At 37.4% G+C, this 22,739-nt stretch overlaps 1 protein-coding gene across 1 annotated transcript in view; it reads left to right on the top strand.

Annotated features, from left to right (window-relative positions):
* Positions 1-22,739, top strand: part of Ankrd31 (ankyrin repeat domain 31) — a 156,631-nt gene that overhangs the window by 66,652 nt on the left and 67,240 nt on the right. The window contains exons 11-15 of the mRNA XM_037209485.1: positions 986-1,128; positions 8,930-9,065; positions 16,286-16,338; positions 16,997-18,464; positions 19,039-19,209. Coding sequence (XP_037065380.1) covers positions 986-1,128; positions 8,930-9,065; positions 16,286-16,338; positions 16,997-18,464; positions 19,039-19,209 — 1,971 coding nt within the window. The remainder of the gene's footprint in view (positions 1-985; positions 1,129-8,929; positions 9,066-16,285; positions 16,339-16,996; positions 18,465-19,038; positions 19,210-22,739) is intronic.

The raw sequence follows: 22,739 nt of genomic DNA, 5'->3' as shown, positions 1-22,739 counted from the left end.
TTCTCAGCTTGAGAACTGACCTGAAAGGGTTTTAAGAATCCTTTAAAATACTTACTTTCCTGGGTTGGAGTGGTGACTCAACTGTGAGGCTCTTACACAGGACCCAAATTCAGTTCCAGCACCTCCATCAGGCAGCTCACAACCACCTGTAACTTTAGGTCCAGGGATATATAGTACCTTTGATCTCCATGGGTACTGCATTGATATGTACATTCCCACATAGAGACATATGTACACACATAACTAAAGATAAAAATAAAAAAATAAATATTTATTATCACCTGTTTATAATTTACTGTAGCAGGGTTGAGGGTTAAAAATTAAATTTTTCCCTTATTTATTTTATTTTATTTTATTTTTATAAAGACAAGGTTACTTGTTATGTAGCAAAGGCTGACTGGACTTTATATTCTCCTGTCCTCATCTCCCATGTTCAGGGATTACAGGCAAGTAGAACCATGTCTGGCTTTATATAAAACCAGTTCTTAAACCCAGGTCCTTGTGCATGCTAGGCACACAGTATAAACTGAGCTACATTCCCAGTCCTCCTTGAATCCACTAAATAATACAAAATACTCTTATGTTAGGTGAGCTCATGTAATTAGAATACTTTTAAAGAAACTATATAAAATTAGAGTGTTTAAGTATTTATTCTTTTTAATTACATGTGTGTATGTATGTGTGTATGTCTGTGTTAAGGGTATGTGCATGTAAATATAAGTGTCCATAGAGACCAGATGAGGGCGTTGGACCCCCTAGAACTGGAGTTACAGGGAGTTGTAAGCTACCCATTGAGAGTGCTGGGAACCAAACACAGGTCCTCTGCAAGAATAGTATATGCTATTGACCTCTGAGGCATCTCTCTAGCTCCTAGAATTGGTTTGCTTTTTTAAAAGAGTAAGCATGGAAAAAAAAAAAAGAGTAAGCATGAACCATTATACCATTATTAAGATATCAAATAAATGGTGTCTTTTTTGTATAATAGGATGGACAGCACTTCATGAAGCTAGTCTAGGAGGATATTATGAGATAGTGAGTGAACTGTTAAAGGGTGGAGCAGACGTGGATGTCAAAGGAAAGTACCAGATTACTCCCTTACATGATGCTGTGATGAATGGACATTATAAGGTACTTTAATGCTTCTGTTTATAGAATAAACACAGTACTTGTAAATATGGATGATCTCTGTTACCACACAATAGGAAAGCAAGTTTTAGTTCATTTACTAATGAATACTCAGAATTTGTAATAAAATTTACCTTGTGACATTTACCATTAGTCCCAATATAATGGATGCCAGTTTACACTTTTTTGGTGACATTTTATATTTTTTTCATTTGAAATACAGTCTTGATGCTATTGTCCAGGCTGGTCTTGAGCTCCTGGGCTCAAGGGAACTTCCTGCTTCAGCCTTCTGAGTAGCTAAGATTACAGGAACATGCCATTTTAACATACTATTTGCATATAGTCATGCAGAATATTTTTTCCTACATAGTATGGTTTTCAGTGTGTACTCTTTTAAAGCCCTTTTCATAAAATGATTTGCACTTTTCAAGAATGTTTTCTTCCATAAACAGTGATGCTCAGTCCAATAGGAAGCCAATAAACCTCATGGACTCCAGTGGAACATTCAAAATCATCACAGGGCAGGAGAATGTTAGAGTTAACCATAGTTGCCTGCATGGTTATACCACTGTTTAAAATCAAATATCATAGATCCATTCTAGTAAATGAAAATATTAAGCAAGATGATGAATCCAGTATTTATGGTTTATCTTGAGACTATAGGCACTATATTAGAGGACTGAAGCTTTTCTGAAGATGTCCGTCCTCCTCCTGCTCCTCCTCCTGGTACTCCTCCTCCCCTGCTCCTCCTGTTTGCCCTTCTTATCCTTTTTCTCCTCTTCTCCCTCCTCCCCCTTTTTTCCCTCCTCCTCTTTCTTTTTAGTGCTGTTCATCTAATCTAGGGCCTGGCCCATGCTAGTAAAGCATTTTATCACTGAACTACATCCCACTCCCTGAAGATACTGGACTGTTTTTTTCAGTCAGAGTCCTGGGGTATGAAGGGGTTTAATCAACTGACCCTGGTACGATCTTTTCTTCCTGTTTTTAGAACAAATACCAAGCATAGAGAGGTTGAAGAGGCTTCTGGGAGTCATGGGCATACTTATTTATAGTGTGGAAGAATGCTTAAGGAGAATTTAGACAGTTTTGCTTATTTTGATAATGTATTTAATAGTAGTGGTAGATGGGGACATCACTTGTAGAAAACTGGGAAAAGAGAATTCCACATGGGACATAGTTTAATGGTTGGAAGAATGACTGTATGGCAATCCCTGCCCTTCACCTTTTTTTCAAAGATGGCCACCAATCAATCTCCTTTCTCCCAACCCAGCCCTTCATAGCAGTTTATCTGATTTCTTTTTTTTTCTTTTTAGAACTTTATTTCAATGTAACTATATGCATAAGAAATACACTCATATTGGTTAATAGAATGCAATTATGTTTAACTTATCCTACACAATCTTGACCAGAAACTTGATACATGGTTTAAATTTTCAAAAAAAGAAAAACAAAAACTGCAATCTGGTTTATTTCTATCTATTACAAATGTATAAAAGATCCTCCATCAATGCTGCTGATAGCAGCAGAACCTTGAGAAATATACCTTTGGTTTGCCTCAAAAAAGGAACACATATTGCACTGTAAAGTTTATAAAAATTGGCGCAAAACATTGTGGTAATGTTACAATACTAGTTTTAAGAGTTCAGTGACTAATGGGGAGCCGATGGGATACATGCAGAACTGTAAAAGCGATCTCACTTAGCCAGCTGTATGCGTAGACTGTAAATCTACATTCAGATAATTTCTGAACTAAGACTGTCAGCTCAGTTTATCTGTTGAGGTCAACCAGGAAACCCTAGAATATACCTTGATTTTTGCAAAAAACAAAATAGGGGGAGGGGTTTCTTCAGCATTTCAGTCCACGAGTAACAGTATCCTAACAGGCAAAGTGTTCTCTTACTGTCAACATAGAATGAACTGCTGCTGGAGGTCAACTTGGGCTTTAATTTGCATTAGCACTTACATGCATAGTAGTCCAAGTTGTTGACCTCATGACTTTAAAAAGTAACTCTAAAATAGTAAAATGACCCTTCTTGGAAGACTAAAGAAAGACATCCAGCCACAGTTGTAAAAAGTCTCATTAAAACAATGTACCCTTTTATGAATTATGCCTCAATTTAAAAAAAAAAAGTAGCCCCAAATAAGAAGCAGCTCTGAAAAAGAAAATATAACTTAAGATATTTGAAAAAAACAAGGTGAATACAGGTTCAAAAATAATTAAGATACATTTTCCTAAGGCTACCTAGAATTAGGCTTTAAAGAATTCTACCATTTCAAGTTTACCACTAGTTACTAGATACCAATTTATAAACAAGATGTTCACTTTTTTTGTTCCTTTATCAAGAGAAAAATCTACCTTCAGACTCTGAGGGTGGTGATGGGGAGGGACTAGAAAACAAGATTCAAACAATCCCATGCAAATATCACATTTTTCAAATGGAAGAACTCCAAACTGCACTAGAAGTTCCAATCACTAAGACACTTTCCATTGAAATGATTTAAGTACAAATACATGGCACCAAGGTTTAGGCCTAATATAGGCCTGACAACCAAGTCCTTGTTTTCTGGAAGAAAGGCCTCAAAAGTCCCTCTCAATTCCACATAACAAGGCTTCAAAGATCAATTAGGTTTTCATTTCCTTAATATTTTTGTTTTTGACTTCTAATCTTAAAGACTAGATTAGAACTTAGCTCATTTCCCAGAAGGCATTGCTTCCCTTTGCTCTATGAAAGAGTCCACCAAGACCTCTTCCTCAAAACCATCTAGCCCCCAGCCTCCAGCCTGTGCTTGTGATGCATCTTTCTCAACATCCTGAAAAGGTAATGTAGGTAAAATATGCTCATAAACATTAAAACTAGTTGTTAGAAAGACGTAACTAGCTTTATAATTTAAGTTTTAAAACATAAATACTTGCAGCTTGATCTGCACTGACAATGATTGTCGGAGCCTAGAATTCATCATTTACAAATTCTCATTCACACACACAAAACACACTATTATCACACAACTTGTGTCTTGAGAGAATCTTCTGCTTTTTAAATCTTTGGCCTCCCAGTCAATCCCAAGTTCAACCAACTTTAACTAAAACTTCACTCAGAATTTCACCAAGCTTTTCACCCACACATTAATGCTTGTCATATCTTTCATCAACTGTCAAAATCTGAAGCCTGCTCAGAGATCGCCAGGTAAAAGAAAATAAATGAAATACACAGAGGTTATTTCAAAACAGAACATGACCATCAAAAAAAAAAAAAAAAAAAAGTCACGATTCCCGATTGGGATCATCCTTTGTTTACTACCAGTAAGAAAAATCCCACGTTGGACTATTTCACACTCCGGCATTGGCCAAAGGACACGAGAGCTGGTTCTGGAGCATGCAGTTTCTCACACAGGTGTCCCCAGAGTTTATCTGATTTCTATTGTTGTAGTTCTACCTTTTTAGAATATCAGAAATATCAGAATATTTTCTGTTGTGTTTCCCTTTTAAAACTTAGCATAATGCTTTTAACATTCATCTGTGATGTGTGATGTTAAGTAGTTCTTTCTCTTAATTCTTGAATAATATTCCACTCCAAGGTTAACTGGATTGTGGGTTTAGCTATTACAAATAAAGCTGCTATCATTGCTCAAAAATAGAAAGACCGAAGGTGAAAATACTTAGGAAAGTTTTAAAGTTAGTCCACGAAGTCTTTAATACTCCTCCCTCAAAAGACAGAGCCTAATTCCCTTCCATGGAATAAAGGATACCATTTTGATGACTTGCTTCTAGTAAATAAGACATGGCAGTATGTGGTTCCTAAGGTTATGTTAAAAGATACTGGAACTTTCTTTTGACCTTTCTCTTGGCTCATTTACTAGAGAAGACTAACTATTGTATGATATACACACTCAAGCAGCTGTTTAGAACAGCCCATGTGGCAATGATTATTGCTTCTGCCTACAACCGGGTTACTGAGACATTTTAGAAAAATATCCTTCAGCCTCAGTCAAGGTTTTGTATGACTATGTACCCAGCCAGCAGCCCGACTACATGATAGACTATTGGAAAGAACCATCTACCTAGGCCACTCTGAAATTCCTGACTAGGGAACTGTGAGGTGATGCATGTTGATTGTTATCTTAAGCCACTAAATTTTGAGGTGATTTTTTTTTTTTTGGTAGCAGCAGTTATCAAATAGACAATCCAAATGTAGGTTTAAATTAGAAGGAACACTCTAGGAAAGTTTGCTTGATTTGCCACCCTTCAAAGTTCCTATCTTAAATAGAAGTATAGCTCAGTGGTAGAACTTTGTTAGCTTTTGTAAGGTCCTGGGTTCAGGCCCCGGGGGATTTGCTCCATGTGGATATTTAGTAAGGCAGACTATCTCTTTTCCACAACAAATCTTGTGAAAGTAATGTATTCAGCCCTTGTCCCAACCCAGATTCCACAAGGCTCTCACCTGACTTCTCTTTCTGATCCAGTCATCTTTCTTAGGCTCCTCTCTCTGTCCTCTCATGTCCTATATCTTATTACTGGACACAAAAGATCTCAGCAGCTGAGTACCATAGTCCTGTTAGTTACTTCCAAGTCAAAGCACTTTTCCTGAAAGAATACAGTGTATTCTGTGTTTTCTTTCCTGAACAATATGTGAAGATCCAGATGTAAATTCTTTGGCTTCTTTTTATGACTGACTTATATGTAAACTTAGTTTTATCTACTGTTGCTTTGTTTTTGTATCTAACATTAAATCCCCATTGTAAAGCAGTTACAAAAAGACTCATCACATTGCTGATTCTTAGTAGTTTTAAAAGGATCTATTTTTCTCTTACATATGCTTCCTCATTTCCTATTAGAATGTGTCCTCTGTTGTAACTTCCAAGTCTTACACTTTCACTGTAAATTTTGAACTACTTTATTGTATAGACCGAAATGATCCATGTGAGATAGTTATTGACAATCATGTTGTTTAAGCTTATTAAGAGTTTAAGTCCTTTTTACTGATGGCCAGAACAAGAGCAGGCTTGTGCCTCTGAAAAGTCTCTTGGTGCCCAAGCTCAGGGTTGCAGAGTTTAAAGACAAAAACCACCAAGACCATAGTTCACATCAAAGTTAGATGAGGGTCAGAGTAACCTTGAACCGTTCACTCCTGGCAGAGTACTCACTTTAAACATAACTTGCTGGTTATTTTGGTTAATACATCTGGACCATGGGCAAGGACATAGAAAACTCAAATGTGTTGCCAAGGCAGATGTGACCATTGAGAGAAGGAGGGTAGAAGACTGAGAACTGTGAGTACACAAAATGGAGTCAGAACAAGATGGCATTACTTTGGTCAGTTTAAGACAGCTTGAAATAAAACCTTCAGTTGATGACAGTGGTAAGAATGAAGAAGTATTAGCAAAAGCTCGGGGTTGGTGCAAGTTCCTAGTGCCAGTGATGTTACTAGATGGTGTTGGTTTGCTGGAGGAGTGTCTCTGTCCTGTTCTGAGAACTGTTAGCACTGCTGTGGTTACCATTATCTTCGTCACTGACGTTATGTGTGCACATCTCATGTGCCAGTATTCAAATACAGTTCAATGTGTCTTTGTGGAGGCGGAACAGAGAGGACCTTGTGTAGCAGGAATCTTAAAAGTTCTTACTAATAAAATCAAACCCAAGGCCAGTTATTGGGGTCAATGCTGTTAGATCAGAGAGACAGAACAAGCCACAGCTATCTCACCTTGCTGGATCCTCAGCTGGTCTTGTCTCCTCAGACTGGAGGCCTCTGAGTCCTCATCCGGAATGGGTCTCAGCTGAATTACTGCTCAAAAGCTTGAAGCTTAACCAGCCACATGCTTAACCAGCCAAATGCCTCTAGTTTCTGGTCCTCACGCCTTATATATCTTTCTGCTTTCTACCACCACTCCCTGGGATTAAAGGCTGGCTTTCTGGGATTAAAGGCGTGTGTCACCATGCTTGGCTATTTCCAGTGTGGCCTTGAACTCACAGAGATCCAGAGGGATTAAAGGTGTGAGTGCCACCATTTTCTAGCCTTTGTATCTAGTGGCTGTCTGTTCTCTGACCCCAGATAAATTTATTAGAGTATACAATGTTTTGGGGAACACAATACCACCACAACCTTGTCTTTTCACTTCAGACTGTTACTGTTGACCCTTAGTTCCTTGTAAATTAAGGTTCTGGGCTGGCTTTTCTTTTAACTGAATTCATGTTCAATAATTACAGGTACTATGCCCCCTTCTGCTGCTTTACAGCTAAAGGTAAAAGTAAGACACATATAAAATGCTAGCTGTACATCACACATCTCAAGCCACTCTGTCTAAGCTAACTTCTAGTTTAAGGAAACAGAAAAATAAATAGTTGAGTTCAATGTTTCCAGGAAAATTCGATGAACTTATCAGTACATCTATAAGGAAAATTGGCCTAATCATTACAAAAAGTGAGTACTTAAAAATAAAAAAAGTGGAAAGAGTATGTGAGCCATGACTGAAACATATGTTTTTGGGCAGATTGAAGAATATGAATATGCACCAGATACTGGATGAATGACATTAGCTGTGTATAGTTAGTTTGTTGTCTAAGCCATGTATCACTATAATCATGGTCACCTAAGCATTCTTAGGAAGTACACACTTAAATAGAGATGAAATGTCACTGTATTTACAACCATTTATTTAAAAAGTTATCATTTCTGTTTATACTTAGACTTACACACATACCTACATTTATACAGATAACACGCATATATGTATGAAGTGGGGGCAAATATTAATTGTTGATCAGATAAAGGATATATAAGTGTCCACAGTATTCTTTTTTTTTTTTTTTTTTTTTGGTTTTTCGAGACAGGGTTTCTCTGCGTAGTTTTGCGCCTTTCCTGGAGCTCACTTGGTAGCCCAGGCTGGCCTCGAACTCACAGAGATCCGCCTGCCTCCGCCTCCCGAGTGCTGGGATTAAAGGCGTGCGCCACCACCGCCCGGCTTGTCCATAGTATTCTTGTTGTTTGTTTGTTTGTTTGTTTTTGAGACAGGGTCTCTCTATATAGCCGTAGTTGTCCTCAAACTCATTATGTAGACCAGAATGGCCTCAAATACAGAGATCTACTCTGTCTCCTGAGTGCTGGAATTAAAGGTGTGCACCAACATGTTGAACTTCCATTGTATTCTTGTTTCAGTGTTTTATATGTTTGAAAGTTTTTGAAGTAAAATATTAGGGAAAATTATCCTTGAAGGAAAAACTAGTAGGATTCATTTTAAAATCATATTCATTGACATATAATTGATACGTTCACCCATAAGTTCACCAATAAGAAGTATATAATTAACTGGTTTTGGTCTATTTACAGAATTTGGTAACTATCATTATAGTATATTTTTGTTTTTAATACTAAAGACAAACTTTTATTCTTTAGCTAGCACTTCCTGTTGACCCCCAAGGCTTCCAACCCTAGGAAACCATTTATCTGCTGTCTGTCTCCTGATTAGGCCAAAGCTGTGGTCTTGGGAAGGAAGACAAGGAGACATGGGATTCTCTTCTCAGCATATCATTCCTTTTCCCTCTTCCCTTCCCTTCCTTCTCTTCTCTCCCTTTTTCTTGGTGTCTTTGTTCATTTGTTTTTTCTTTTGTAAGAGAAAGTGTTTTCTATTTAAACAAATTATAACTTAATGGCAGTTATTGATTATACTTATTGGGCAAAGATTTTATAGATAACCCTTGACTCTGTGTTGTTGAAGTGAATGTTTTGTGTTGTTTAGCATTATGTGCTAGAATACATTACAATAATATATCCTTTATCTGGGCTCCTTTATGTGAACAATGTTTTTCTAGGTGGCAGAGTTACTTCTTCTAAATGGAGCTGACCCACTATTTACAAGTGACCATGGAATATGTGCTTTGGATGAGGCCCAGGATTCTGCTATGGAGAAACTCCTTAAGAAATACATTCCTAAACATAAAAAATCAGGTAAGATTGAACACTCTGTTGTAGTTTTTTATCGTGTTGATAAAGTTATAGAAACTGAATTTAGAACTGTGGAAACTGAATTAGTTTCTTCCAGAAGTTTTGAGAAAATAGATTCTGTGATGTCTTTGTTTCATCCTTTGAATAAAACTCACTACTTGTGTGCAGTTGTACATAAGAAAAGGACCCTCAAAGAAAGAGAAAGACCCTGCTTTTCCTCCAGCTGTGGCATTGCTAATAGTTAAGAACCTTTTGCAGGTCAGGTGTGGTGGTGCCCATCTTTAATACCAACACTTGGGAGGCAGAAGCAGATAGATCTCTTGAGTTTGAGGTCTGTGTGTGGTCTATGTAGTAAGTCCCAGGACAGCCAGGGTTATGTAGAGAGACCTTGTCTCAAAAAACCAAAAATAAGTAAGATAGAAACCTTTTATAAATTGGTGCTTTCTTCTCAACAGTTCTTTGATCTGATAGAAATTATAATTCTAGCCACTTCAGTGAATGTGGATGGTAATATATATGTCCATTATCTGTTTCCTAGGAAGTTTCTCCCATAGCTATAGTCTGATCTTCTATCTATTACATTGTCAAGTTGGACTACAAAATAATTTCATCTGAGATTCTCAAAAAAAATATTATTTTAAAAATACTTAAAACACATAGCTTTTTTTTCTTTTTGGGGGGGTTGGTTTTTGGAGACAGGGTTTCTCTCTGTAGTCCTGACTGTCCTGGAACTCACTCTGCATACCAGGCTGGCCTTGAATTCAAGAGATCCTCCTGCTTCTGCCTCCCAAGTGCTGGGATTAGAGGCATGCACCACCACTGCCTGGCTCATGGTATATTTTTACACTCTCTTTGATGCATCTGTTAGACTTTTTTGGTAACATAGCATTCCTTGGTTACAGGAGTTGGTTCTCCATTCTTTTTATAACCTCATCTTAGAAGTTATGTGCCGTCACTCTTGCTGTGTTCTGTTTGTTAGAAATGGGTCACTAAATTCACCCACACTCAAGGAGAGAAGATTTTTTTTTTTTTGCCATAGTTGGAAGACAGTTTCAAAAATATGTGGACATCTTTTTGGAATCATTGTATTCATTCTAGAGGTGCTCACATTGCTCTACTGAGCCTTTCTCCATAGCACGTAATGTTCTGGCACAGGAGGCTGTTTACTTAGTGTTTTATTTGTGTCGTCCTTATATAGAATCTAAGCTCCACGAGGGAAAGACTCTGCTTTATTTCCTTGAGAATACTGAATTGGCCTTGGACACAGTAGCCATTCAGCAAATACTTTTTGAATAGTGTGCCTGAAACAAAAATTATGTTTTCCATTCAGGAGATGTATGTGAGCACTTAGTTTTCTCAACTTCCTCTTTCCTCCCTCTCTGTATGTTTTATTACATTTTTTTATTTGTTGTGTGTGTGCATGCACACATGTACCATTTCATGTGTGTACTGAGATCAGACAACACGTGGAAACAGGCTATGCCGTGTGAGTCCTAGGGCTCAAACTCAGGTCTGCAGCCTTGGTGGCAAGTGCCTTCACCTGGAGTTGTCTGTATCTGTGGTCTTTAGACTACAATTTTCATTAAAACAATTTTCAGGAGATAATTCTTTCAAAGGCTTTGAGTATTATTATTTTTAATAACTAAGGCTTATGTGTGGTAATATATTGTGTACCCTAATAAAATTTGCCTAAAGATCAGAGGATAGAACAAGCCACTTTAAACATAGAGGCCCAGCAGTGGTGGCACACACCTTTAATCATAGCACTCAGGAGGCAGAGATCCATCTGGATCTCTGTGAGTTCAAAGCCACCCTGGACTACATGAGATTGATTCAGTCTAGCAGAGAAAACAGCCAGGCAGTGGTGGCACATGCCTTTAATCCCAGTACTGGGAAGCACACATGCCTTTAATCCCAGGAAGTGATGGCTAGACAGAGAACGGTATATAAGGCGTGAGGAGACAGGAACTAAAGGCTGTTCGGCAGAAGTGTTCCTTTCAGCTAGAGGCTTTTTTGACTGAAGCCTTTTTGGCCGAGGAAGCTCATTCAGCTAGAGGTCTATCAGCTGAGGGTTTTTTAGGCTGAGGAGTTGGTGAGGTAAGAGGTGGTGGCTGTGGCTTGTTCATTTGTCTCTCTGACCTTTCAGCATTTACCCCAATATCTGGCTCTGGGTTTTTTATTGAGACCATTTAGACATTCCTGTTACAATTACGTTTTTGGAATTTCTCTTTTGCGCAAAGGAAGATTTAGTCTGCGAATTCTTCTAGAACAAGTCTTGTTCCCTCCAATCTGAAGGAAGCTTAAACTGACAGTGAAAATCTAATCTGCTACAGTTCTGATTCTCCCTGGAGACAAAGAATACAACTATGCTTGTCTTATCAGTTCTTTGCAAGTGCATAAGGGTTGTTCAGTAAGAATTCTTTGGTGGCAGACAGTCATTTTAAGGCAGAAAAAGAAGTTTCTTGGCAGAACAGCTCAGTAATGAAAGGGAAAGCTGAGAGAAAGATCGGGAGTAAAAGCAGCTCCAGGGATCTCAGCAGCAGGAGTCTGTAGACCCGTCAGAAGGTGTTGGACAGCTAAAGCACTGCCGCCACCACCACCACTCCTGGAGGAGTTTGTTCTCTGTGGAAACTCACTCTCTCCTGCATTCACACACACACACACACACACACACACACACACACACACACACACACACACACACACACACACCGCCGTTCCTTTAGTCTTTCATTCATGGTTTACTATGTGTTAGGCACCAATTAGTCTAACGCCTAGTAATACAAAATGAATTTTTTAAAAACCAAGTAGCAAACACCAACAGTGAAGAACATGATAAAGAAATGATTAGATCCTATGAGAATACATTAAAAAGGCAGTACCCAGGCTTCTTCAAAACATGGTATACCAACATCATGGTTGATAACCGGCTGGACAAGCTCTAAGTTGTTTCAAACAAAATTGAAAGTATGCTTTCTTCCCAACTGGATTATATTTAATATGACATTTCTCCCAGTTAGTGTTGAGTGTATTTGCTGAAAAAAAGGGGCTATATAGCATTCTGACTGTTGGTCATAAGACTGGTTCTCCTTTATGGATACGTTTTATTATTTTTCCCATTTTATTATGTTATAGCCACTCATTTTATGTTTTTTACATCTTCAAGACATGTAATTATTTAAATGCTTTTGACTAAGGACTAAGACCTAGACCAAAATGTCTCACTTTTACAATAAAGAGAGACTATTACTGAATTTTTTAATGTGATCTTTCTATACTGCTTAGGCGGAGCTTGAGTCCCTGAGCTCAGGCAGTCATCTTAGCCTCCTCAGTAGGCTGGCCTCGAACTCACAGAGATCCTCCTGGCTCTCTATGGGCATGCACCCTGGTGCTGCTTCCACAAAGTAACAAGTAAACCTCTTTAGAGCAGAACTCCCTCTTAGAAACCAAACCGCATTGGAAGAGACAAACATGACTTGCTAATGCCAGCTGCAGAAAGCACATGAAGTAGACTGTTAATCACATTTATGTTTGAAGGCACAGAAAAACTGCAAATAAAGTATCACGCTAGAGGCACACGTTTATAAACTCTCGAATGTGCTTTGATGCTGTTCTTAATCATGTGACTTCTTTATTCTGTAATGAGTTTTTTGGGGTTTTGTTTTGTTTTGGGTTTTTTTTGTTTTTTGTCTTTTTCTTTCCTGGAAGTGTTTTCTCCAGAATTCTAGCCTTCTCTGAGTCCTGAAGCCCTGTTCTAATCTCTGCTTCTCTAACCTAATCCCATACAGGAAATTTCCTTCATGCAAAGGAATTCCTAACCTTTTCCTTTAGACATGGCTTTGATTCTTTCTTTGTGAGAGAATTTATTAATTTAGTATGCTTCAACAGGTTGACTATTTCTTAAGCATGAACATTTGAATTGTCATTAATTAGCACCCTATTTTCCAAAATAGTGCAAGTTTTGTTTTCTTAATAAATATATATGCTTTAACAGGACATTTGTTTTTTTAATTTCAGTTGAAAAGGGCTTTGTTTTATTTTATTCCATTTTTCATTTTGTTTTGAAATGCTAGGGATCAAACCCAAGCCCATTTATATACAGGTAAACACTCCTCCCCTAAGATGTATTCCAAAGCCCTGAAGAATGTTGTTTTTAAAATTATAAGGACGATGAATCAAGAGTGTTCTTAACATGAAGTGTATTTGCTAACTTTTCTCTTAGAATATACAACTACTTTGATGAGTAAACTCATTCTTACAGGCTTTATCACACTGGGTAATTGACATCCCTGTTTTCTCATTTGCAATTTGATTGAGTTTTTTGTTTGTTGGTTTGTTTTTGTTTTTAGGGGTGAGTTTTCTGTTGTTGTTGTTGTTTTGAGATAGGATCTTACTATAGTCCTGGCTGGCCTGAAATTCACTATGTAGACCATGCTGGCCTCAAATTCACATGGATCCACCTGTATCTGCTTCCTGAGTGCTGAGATTAAAGGCATGCACCACCATACTTGGCCTTGCAAATTGGACTTTTAATATATATTCATCTACCCAAAGGACTATAGAAATTTTTTTTGGGGGGGGGTCGGTGGGGGGTTTCGAGACAGGGTTTCTCTGTGTAGCTTTGCACCTTTCCTGGAACTCACTTGGTAGCCCAGGCTGGCCTCGAACTCACAGAGATCCTCCTGGCTCTGCCTCCCGAGTGCTGGGATTAAAGGCGTGCGCCGCCACCACCGCCCGGCTTTGGGTTTTTTTTTGTTTGTTTGTTTTGTTTTTGTTTTTTTGTTTTTTTGGGTAGACTATAGAAAAGTTAGTTTGAGGGTTGGATTAATGTATGTAAAATAACTAAACACACTGTGTTAGTGCGTGATGGAGTTCAGTGGGACAGAAAGGAATATTTCTAAAATTACCATCAGCTGAACTCACCACTTGAGAATTTATATCTGTATAGTCAATTGGCTAGACTAGAGAATGTGGTCTTTAAGACTGAGAGGGAGTACAGTCTCTTTTATTCCTTTAGAGTCTCTTAGGAACCATGCTTACCTGACTAGGTGGTTATGGAAAATATTGTTATTTCTGTTTTTTGATTTTTATAACCAATGTTAAGAGAAGGCATAGCAGCCTTCATATTCTTAAAAGCTATTAACAGCAACAGTAGTAATAATAGAATATTTTCTGTACATGGATTTCAGTACTTAATCTTCGTAACTCTGTAGCTGTTCTTAGTTTTTTTCATTTATGGACAGTCTATGAAGGCAGAGACATTAAGAAACTTGCCCAGGGTCACCCAGCTCATAAACAAGAGAAGCAACAGTGAAACTCTGGAGTGTGGTTTTGACAGGACATTCTGGACAACTCTTCTCATTTGAATAGGGTGAATGGAATTTGATTGTAATGGTAAAAGTCATTTCTAAAAAATAAATTCCTCATATTTAATTACATCCTTGTTAAGATATTTTGTTTCCTACTTATATTCAAGGTAATTATATTTTATATATCCCATTTAAAATGTTAATTTATTCATATCAGACATTTATTGAATATTTTCTATGTACAAATAGAAACCTTCATAAAGTTTTATCTTTCGTGGTTAACTGCACATGTGCCTAATTATAATTACACATTCAGTATTTTAAGAAGGCAAGGAGAAATATGCTAAATTGCAATCTTTTAATCACCAACCTTGCCCCCTTTTTTAATAAAAGAATTTTTTGTTTCCTCTATGAAGTCACAGTGTTGATCTTTTCTATGCATGTTTTGCTTTGAAGAGAATGCAACATTCATGTTAGGACCTTATTGAGCAGACATATTATGAAATGATGATCTATTTAAAGTTTTTGTTACATTATTAATTTGTGTGTGTGTTTATGTATGTATCTGGAGAACAGAGGGCAGCTTGTAAGAGTTAGTTCTCTCCTTCCACCTTGTGAGTCCAAGGGATGGAACTCAGCTCATCAAGCTTGGCAGCAAGTGACCTTACACTGAACAATCTTGCCAGCCCATGATAATCTATTAGTTATTAAGGGTTTTTTTTTTTTGCTTTATAAAAACATCTTGCATAATCTCCTGAATGAAGAGAACATGCACATATATTTCTGTGAATAAATTAAAAAATACTAAGTTTAGTGCCCATCTTTATTAGTAGTTATTTTGTCAGATCTATTTACTTTTCCAATAGAAATACTATCACTCATAGTAATATTTAGCTTGTAATAAATATGGAATCTATATAGTCATATTGTATGTGCCAGCTTTAATATAGAAACATTTATTGGGGCTGGAGAGATGGCTCAGAGGTTAAGAGCACTGACTGCTCTTCCAGAGGTCCTGAGTTCAATTCACAGCAACCACATGGTGGCTCACAACCATCTGTAATGAGATCTGGCGCCCTCTTCTGGCCTGCAGTCATATATGTATACATCATAAATAAATAAATTTTTTAAAAAAACACATTTACATGATTTCACATATTCCCTCTAGTTTTAAATTTTTATTTGAGTATATATGTATGTGTGTACAGGTGTAAACATGACAGATAGAAAGCAGAGGATAACTCTGGGGAGTTACTTATCTCTTGCCACCTGTGGGATCCAGGAATTGAATTCAAGTCATCAGGCCTGCCTGAGTACACACCACACCTGCTAGCCCACTCTCTAGGTTTTTTTTTTTCCCATGGCAAAAAACTTGCAGGTTTTAGAAGTCTAGAGTCTAACTACTGGAAGCTATTTTAATGTAGATGTAACCAATCGTCTTATTAAATAAGAAACACAGAACCAATGCAAAGAAGAAAGCCAAGAGATCAGAGCTAAGAGCCTTACCGCCTGCTGCAGCTAGCCTCTTCAGCCAAGAGACCTCTCCGAAAAGGACCTACTTCCTGTGTGTTTGTCTTTATTTAGTTTTTCTGTTCTGCCTTCTCATTGGTTGTAAACCCATACACATGACTGCCTCGTCATTGCCTGTCTGTAGAGACTTCCAGGTCTTCTATGGTTGTGATTGAGATTAAAGGCATGTGTCTCCAATTCTGGCTGTATCCTTGAACACACAGAGATCTACCTAGCTCTGCCTACTAAGTGCTGGGATTAAAGGTGTGCACCATCACCGCCCAGCTTTCGCTATGGCTCTAATAGCTCTGACCCCCTGGCAACTTTATTTATTAACATACAATTAAAATCACATTTCAGCACAAATAAAATACCACCATATTTATTTTCTTTTTTTGTATGCAGCACAAAGGAAGAACACTGACCCAGCATATGTAGAAGATATATTCCAGTACAAGGTATATCTGTATTTAATAATAAACGTTTTAGCAGGTTTATACCTGTTGGTTATTTTTATAGATTCCCAGAGGGAAAGAAAGACTGGTGAAGCATTAGTCAGGTTATGACTTGACCTTTGGTTTAAGACACTTTGGAATAATTGCATGAGTTACCCAAAGGTTCTAGCCTGAGAAACAGTTAGGTAAGTAGCATGCTGTGGTAATGTATTGTAAGCCGTTTTCTTCCTGTTGCTCTTTATGGTGTCTGGGATTTATCAACCATGTCAAAATTTTTCTGATTTAAGAATAATACAGATAATCTAATAGTAGTAATTCCAGTTGTCCGTCCAACAAAGTTTACATTGTGTGTGGCTGCTCTTCATCTGGATTTGAGTCATGTTTTAATCGTAGCATTTCACAGTCAGGTTTCCAGAGAAACCATTTCAGAAATCATCTGTCTTTTAGTTTTCAAATTCCATCTTCCACTGCCCTACCCATAATTCTTCTAAATATCAAAGGAAGAAACTAACCTAATTCTATTCTTTACTATGTGACAATTGGAAGAGGATACTGTCTTGAAAATATTCCTGTAACGCTCCTTTTACAGTGTCTCACAGAGTCTGTAAATCTGCCCCTAAAATTAAAACTAACCATGTTTTTGTTGTTTTTTTTTTAATAGAAACCAAAATTAAGTTCTGCTAATCACACTGAGTTTATTTGTGATGAAAATTCTAATAGACAAGAACCAGGACATGTAGAAATGAAAGGAAGCAACAATTTACTTATAAATGAAGCATATATATATGAACCTTGCCAGAAAAATTCCAATACCACAGAATTTGGCAAGTGCAAGCCTAGGCAATCAGCTGTTAACCAAATAGACTCTACAGGACTCAGAAGGAACAATGTCCACAATGTGAAAGATAGCAGAACTAATGTGTCTGAAAATAAAGGACAAAGAAATACACAACATACAAAGACTCAAGTAGATGATAGAGACTGCAATTTAAGTCAGGGAATAGCTATTTCTTCTTTCAGGAGAATGAATAAATTAGTTACTCCGCAGCAGCATACTATCCAAACCCTTGATGACCTTCCAAAAGGGTCATGTGAACTTTCTACTCCAACTCTAGCAACCTTGAAAAATGGTGCAGGTAACAATAGTGAGGCTTGTGTGGTTTCCAAAAAAGCGAATACCTACATCCTGGATTTATCAGATAGTCAAGAAATGCAGTTCTTGGAATTAGAGTCCATTGATCAAACTAAACATGCTTCCTTCTCTGAACTTTCATTATATAAAGAAATAAAATTACCACATCTAACTGCAGATCAGCAGCCTCACACTAACCAAGAGTCCCCTGAAAACAAGAGCTCAGATGAAAAAGGCAAGAACCTTAATGAATGGGAAGATTCTTTCCTCTCCTTCATAAAAGGACGCTTTGCTGACAGTGATAGTGATTGCCACACCTCTAACAAGTCTGTGGAATCTCAGAAAGAATTTGTGGGCCACTCTCCTAATGAAAAGAGCACAGCAAATAAAGAAGAAATTAACGCTCTACAGTGTTTATCTTCTGAAAACTATTTTTCACAGGAAAATGAGTTAACCGTAGGTAGCCTAACTACACATCCACAAAAAGAAGCTGTTAATTATTGTGATTTGAATAATCCATTAATTTATGAACAACATATTCCAAATTATGAACAATATATATATGGAATTTCATTTGATCACTCATATGACAGTAATGAGCACAATTCTATGCCTTGTATAAAACTGCCTTCAACACAGAACGTTTCACAGTTGACTAGTCAAGTGGAGCTATTAAAAGCATTCCAAAATAATGGCCACAGAGAGCCAACTCCTTTAGTAAATCAAGCTGATACATATAATGTGGAAAAGAAGCAAGACACTGAGAGGAATTATACTGTAAAAAGCCCAAACCCAAGTTCTTCAGATAGTCCTTTACACACAGTTGTTCATTCTCAAGTAATAAAAATAACTAAAGCTGAAAAAAGGAGACAAGACCTTCCAGAGAATGAGTCTGTGAACAATACAGATTTTCATTCCACTGACGATGTGAATAAAGAGTTGGCCAGCTCCTCACAACCTAATCAAGGAAAAGAGAAGGAAATTGCTCATAAATCAGGTATTAATATTTCTCAGTTTGTACATTTCTTCTAGCTCTCCTTTTGTAGAAATTTACAACTGAATTCTATTTACCCCGTGGCCCAGCTGACAAGCACGAAGCCACCACATAGGTCATGATTTTGGAAGCTGATAAACTCAGTAGGTATTCGTGCATGATTTTGATTTTGAGCCTTATGCTCTGTCATCTGGGCTAGCTAGACATTCCTAGTGCTTACTTTGAAAGTCAGAATGTTATTATCAAAGATGGTTACTAAATTGATACCAGTTAAAGCTAATGAAAAATATGTCTACCAGTTTTTATACCTCTTTTTAATATGGCACTAATTTAGTATTCAAACCCTAATGTCATTTTCATGGCAGAACATTGGTATCTCCACTGATTGCAGCTAATCATTGTGTCTGCGTTAGTACCATAACTAGCACACTTAGTGTGCTCTGTGGAAACATTTGAAAGGTTCCTCGTAATTAGTTCTCCTTGAAGCAGAAACCCTGGAAGAACAGGAGTTTATTTTTTTGTCACGTAACCAGTAAGGGGAACCACAAGACTAATAATATAAATGGTTGTGTTTCAGATGAGGAGTTAACTAATAATACCAGTAGAGCTGAAAGAGCTGTAAGAAATTGCAAGGAGAAAAAGGGAAATGTGGATTCAGAAGGTCACATGCCTTATGATTCCCAAGAACACATAAAAGACCAGAATCTCAGAAAAAGAAAAATTTCCTTGAAAACTCCCTGCAGCCAAGGTTTGTATAAATGGTTATGTCAAAGTTTTGTAACTAAGCTTCACTTTTCAAAGAATTCCTAAATGTTTAATTAAGTTAGTGAGGGTTTTTTTATGCTAGAGGACAGTCATTTAGGAATGAATGTGAGATTATTTCAGATATATTTGTTGTTAAAACTCCATTTGAGGATATCCAGTAGTCTCCAGATAAGTTTTTGTCATATTGCTGACTATGGCTTTCAGTTTGTGACATTGGAGGAGATAAACAGCAGAGACAGTGACAATTCAGTGGGAGGATTAGGACTGTGTAGTCTCTCAGATTTTTATGTCACATCCATTTAGCCCTTTTAAGGATTATTAAAGAAGCATGGGCACTATTTTTTGTCGAATTAATCGATTGTCTATATTTGTCTGACAAACTACTCTCCTTTAGTGATTCTTAGAGCTAATCCTGTGATGAACAACAACCGGGGCCACCTCACGTTAAATAGTAATCGCTCATAACTGTTGTTAGGAGGTAGGAAAGGTGCTGGACAAAGCATTTTCTGTGTGAGCCTTCCCTTATTTTCCCTCTCGTGTAAGTTGAAGACCTTCATGGGCTTTCAACAGTGGGTTGAATGATGGTCCTTCCATAATGAGTCTATTTTCTAGGCTCTGGAACTTGTGAACAACACCTCTTTGTTAAATGGTTGAATATTATTATCTTCTTTGGAAAAGGGATATTTACATAAATAATCAAATTAAGGTCTTTGAGGTGGAGTCATTCTGAATTATCTAGATGAACCCCAAATCTAATCAAAAGCTACTTTATAAAAGAAAGAGAGAAATTTGAGACATATAGATTGAGTAAAGGAGTTCATGTAACCTCAAGCTAGGGAAGCCAAAGAATGTCAACAGCCACCAGAACCTGGAAGAGGTAAGGAAGACTGGCAGTTGCAGTTATGTCCCTGCTGGTACCTTGATTTTAGATGCAGATAGCAGAGTAAATTTCTGTTGTTTAAGTCCAGCTGGCTTATAAGTTGTTATAGGTGACCCAGAAAGCTGAGTACTTCCTTAGTAACACTTAACCATCTTTAAGTATAAGTTTGTGTATGTATGTCATTCCACTAAAGTGTACAACTTGAACAGGGGATGGAGAATTCTAGATATTGGCACCAGGAGGTTCCCTAATGCTAGCTTCTCTCACAACCATTCAGCAGTGAATTTAACCATGCCCTCAGTTCTACTGCACAGATTTCCAATCTGTATTTAGTTTCCCTCGATTAAGAAAAGGAGGAACTATCAGAGAATGATAGAGTTTTCAGATGTTGAAAATGTAACACATAGTTAAGACTGAAAGCGCATGCCACAATCCCAGCACTCAGGAGGCAGAGACAGGCAGGTCTTCTGAGTTCCAGACCCATCAGGTCTACACGGCAAGGTCCAGACTAGTCATGATACATAATGAGACTATTATAGAATAGCATAGAAATGTAAAGGGATATATAGATACATGATGCATAAAGTAGATGTATCTGCAGGATAGTTGATAAAGCCTCACAAATCTCATGAAAGCTAGCTTGTAAAACCATGGGTTAGTACCGCAATGACTTAAAGTGTTTGTGGCAGCACTTACTTGTGCTGTATCATGTAGTTCACTCTAGTCTTCGTTCTGAGCACACAGTATGCCTTTTGCAGTGCACATGCTATCTATCCCTTCATGCCACAGCCTGACACAGGTCAGATTTGAGACTACTGTATAGTATGGATTTCAGTGTTTTTTAAACTATACATACAAAGTTTGTTGTTCTTATAGAAACATAATGGTTTAATTATGAAAAACAAAGACTAATATTTTCTTATCATAATTTCTCAATGTGTAAGTATTAATTTAGTGTGTCTTTAAATTACATTGTATTAGAATGTTTGATCTGAAAAATTGTTTGAATTACTGACTTTACTTTCATAAAAGAAACAACTAAATGAATTTTGACATGGGATTAGGACAGAATTTCCAAACATTTCTGAATGGCTCTAAACATAATTCTGACATTTTACTGTGTATTTATGTGAAGTAGCATTCTCTGTATTGATGAATATAATATCAAAATGTCAATCAATCTGAGAATTTGTTACATTAGTTAATTTTCTCATTGCTGAGCTAATACCTATAAAGAAGCAACTTAAAGGAAGAACAACAGGATTTATTTTGGGCTATAGTTCAAAGATAAAGAGCTATCTACCTACCTGTCTGTCTGTCTGTCTGTCTGTCTGCCTATCTATCTAATCTGTGGTCTGTCATGGGGAGGAAGGCATGGCAGAACAAGCATGAGAAAGCAGGCCACATTGTATCTTCAGTAAGGAAGCAGGGGGATGCATGCTAGTGCTCAGCCTGCTTCCTCCTGTTCTATCCAGACTCCAGCCATGGAGTAAGACGGGCCACATTTAGGATGGTGTTTAATTTATGCAAGCTAGGAATTCTCTCTCAGACATGCCCAGAAGCTTGTCTCCTATGAAATTCTAGATCCTGCCAAGTTGACAATCAATATTATCACAAATGTTGAGGATGCTGTGTATCCTGCAGTATGAAATACTCAACCAAGATTTAATTCGTCATATAAAAATAAGCAAGTACATCCATCTCCTTAATTTACAAATTTGATTACATCTTTAATAAATGCAGATTTGTATGTATACCAAAGAATATTTTAAAATAATCTCTTTATGAGTTATTATCTGTAATTGATTGGTGTACCTGTTTTATATACCTTTATGCCAGGTCGTCCAAAATTTCTTGGGTACAAAGCAGTCACTAAGTAAAAATGTTTAAGAAGCACTATTATAAAGGACAAGAAAGGAAGGCAGAGAGGAAGGACTGTACTTACTAATAGTAGCACCCCTTCCAGACTACAGTGGTGTGGTGATATTTTGCTTTTGATCTAACAAATAAAGCTTTCCTGAAGATCAGAGTGTAGAACTAGCCACTAGTTAGCAATAGAGGCCAGGCAGTGGTGGCACACACCTTTAATCCCAGGGTTCAGGAGGCAGAGGCAGATGGATCTCTGTGAATTCAAGGCCACCCTGGGCTACACAAGATTGATCCAGTCTAAAAGAAAAACAGAGCCAGACAGTGGTGGCTCACATCTTTAATCCCAGCACTAGGGAGGTAGAGACAGGAATATAAGGTGGGTGGATACAGGATCTCAGTGCATTCAGTCTGAGGATTCGTAGAGGCAGGATCTTGTTCCCTTTCAGGCTAAGGATTTGTTAGAGGTAAGAAATCTCTCTAGTGGTTGGCTTCTTTGTTTCTCTGACCTTTCAGCGTGTACCCTGGTATCTGACTCTAGCTAGGTTTTTATGAAGACTAATTATGATTCATGCTTAATTCATACCTTAGATGATTTACACTTAACAAATTAGTATCTTTCTGTCTTTCTTTGTATTTTTCCAATAAAGAATTGTGAGTGCACAAAAAGGAGTATGTTTTATGTTTGTGTGGATGTCATTAGAAAATACCTTTGAAGGGACTGGGGTGGTGACTCAATGGATAATAGTACGTGCTTTGCAGGCATG

The sequence above is a fragment of the Peromyscus leucopus genome, chromosome 11 (genome assembly GCF_004664715.2).
Source record: "Peromyscus leucopus breed LL Stock chromosome 11, UCI_PerLeu_2.1, whole genome shotgun sequence".
Lineage (NCBI taxonomy): Eukaryota > Metazoa > Chordata > Mammalia > Rodentia > Cricetidae > Peromyscus > Peromyscus leucopus.
This window is presented reverse-complemented; position numbering and strand designations above follow the sequence as displayed.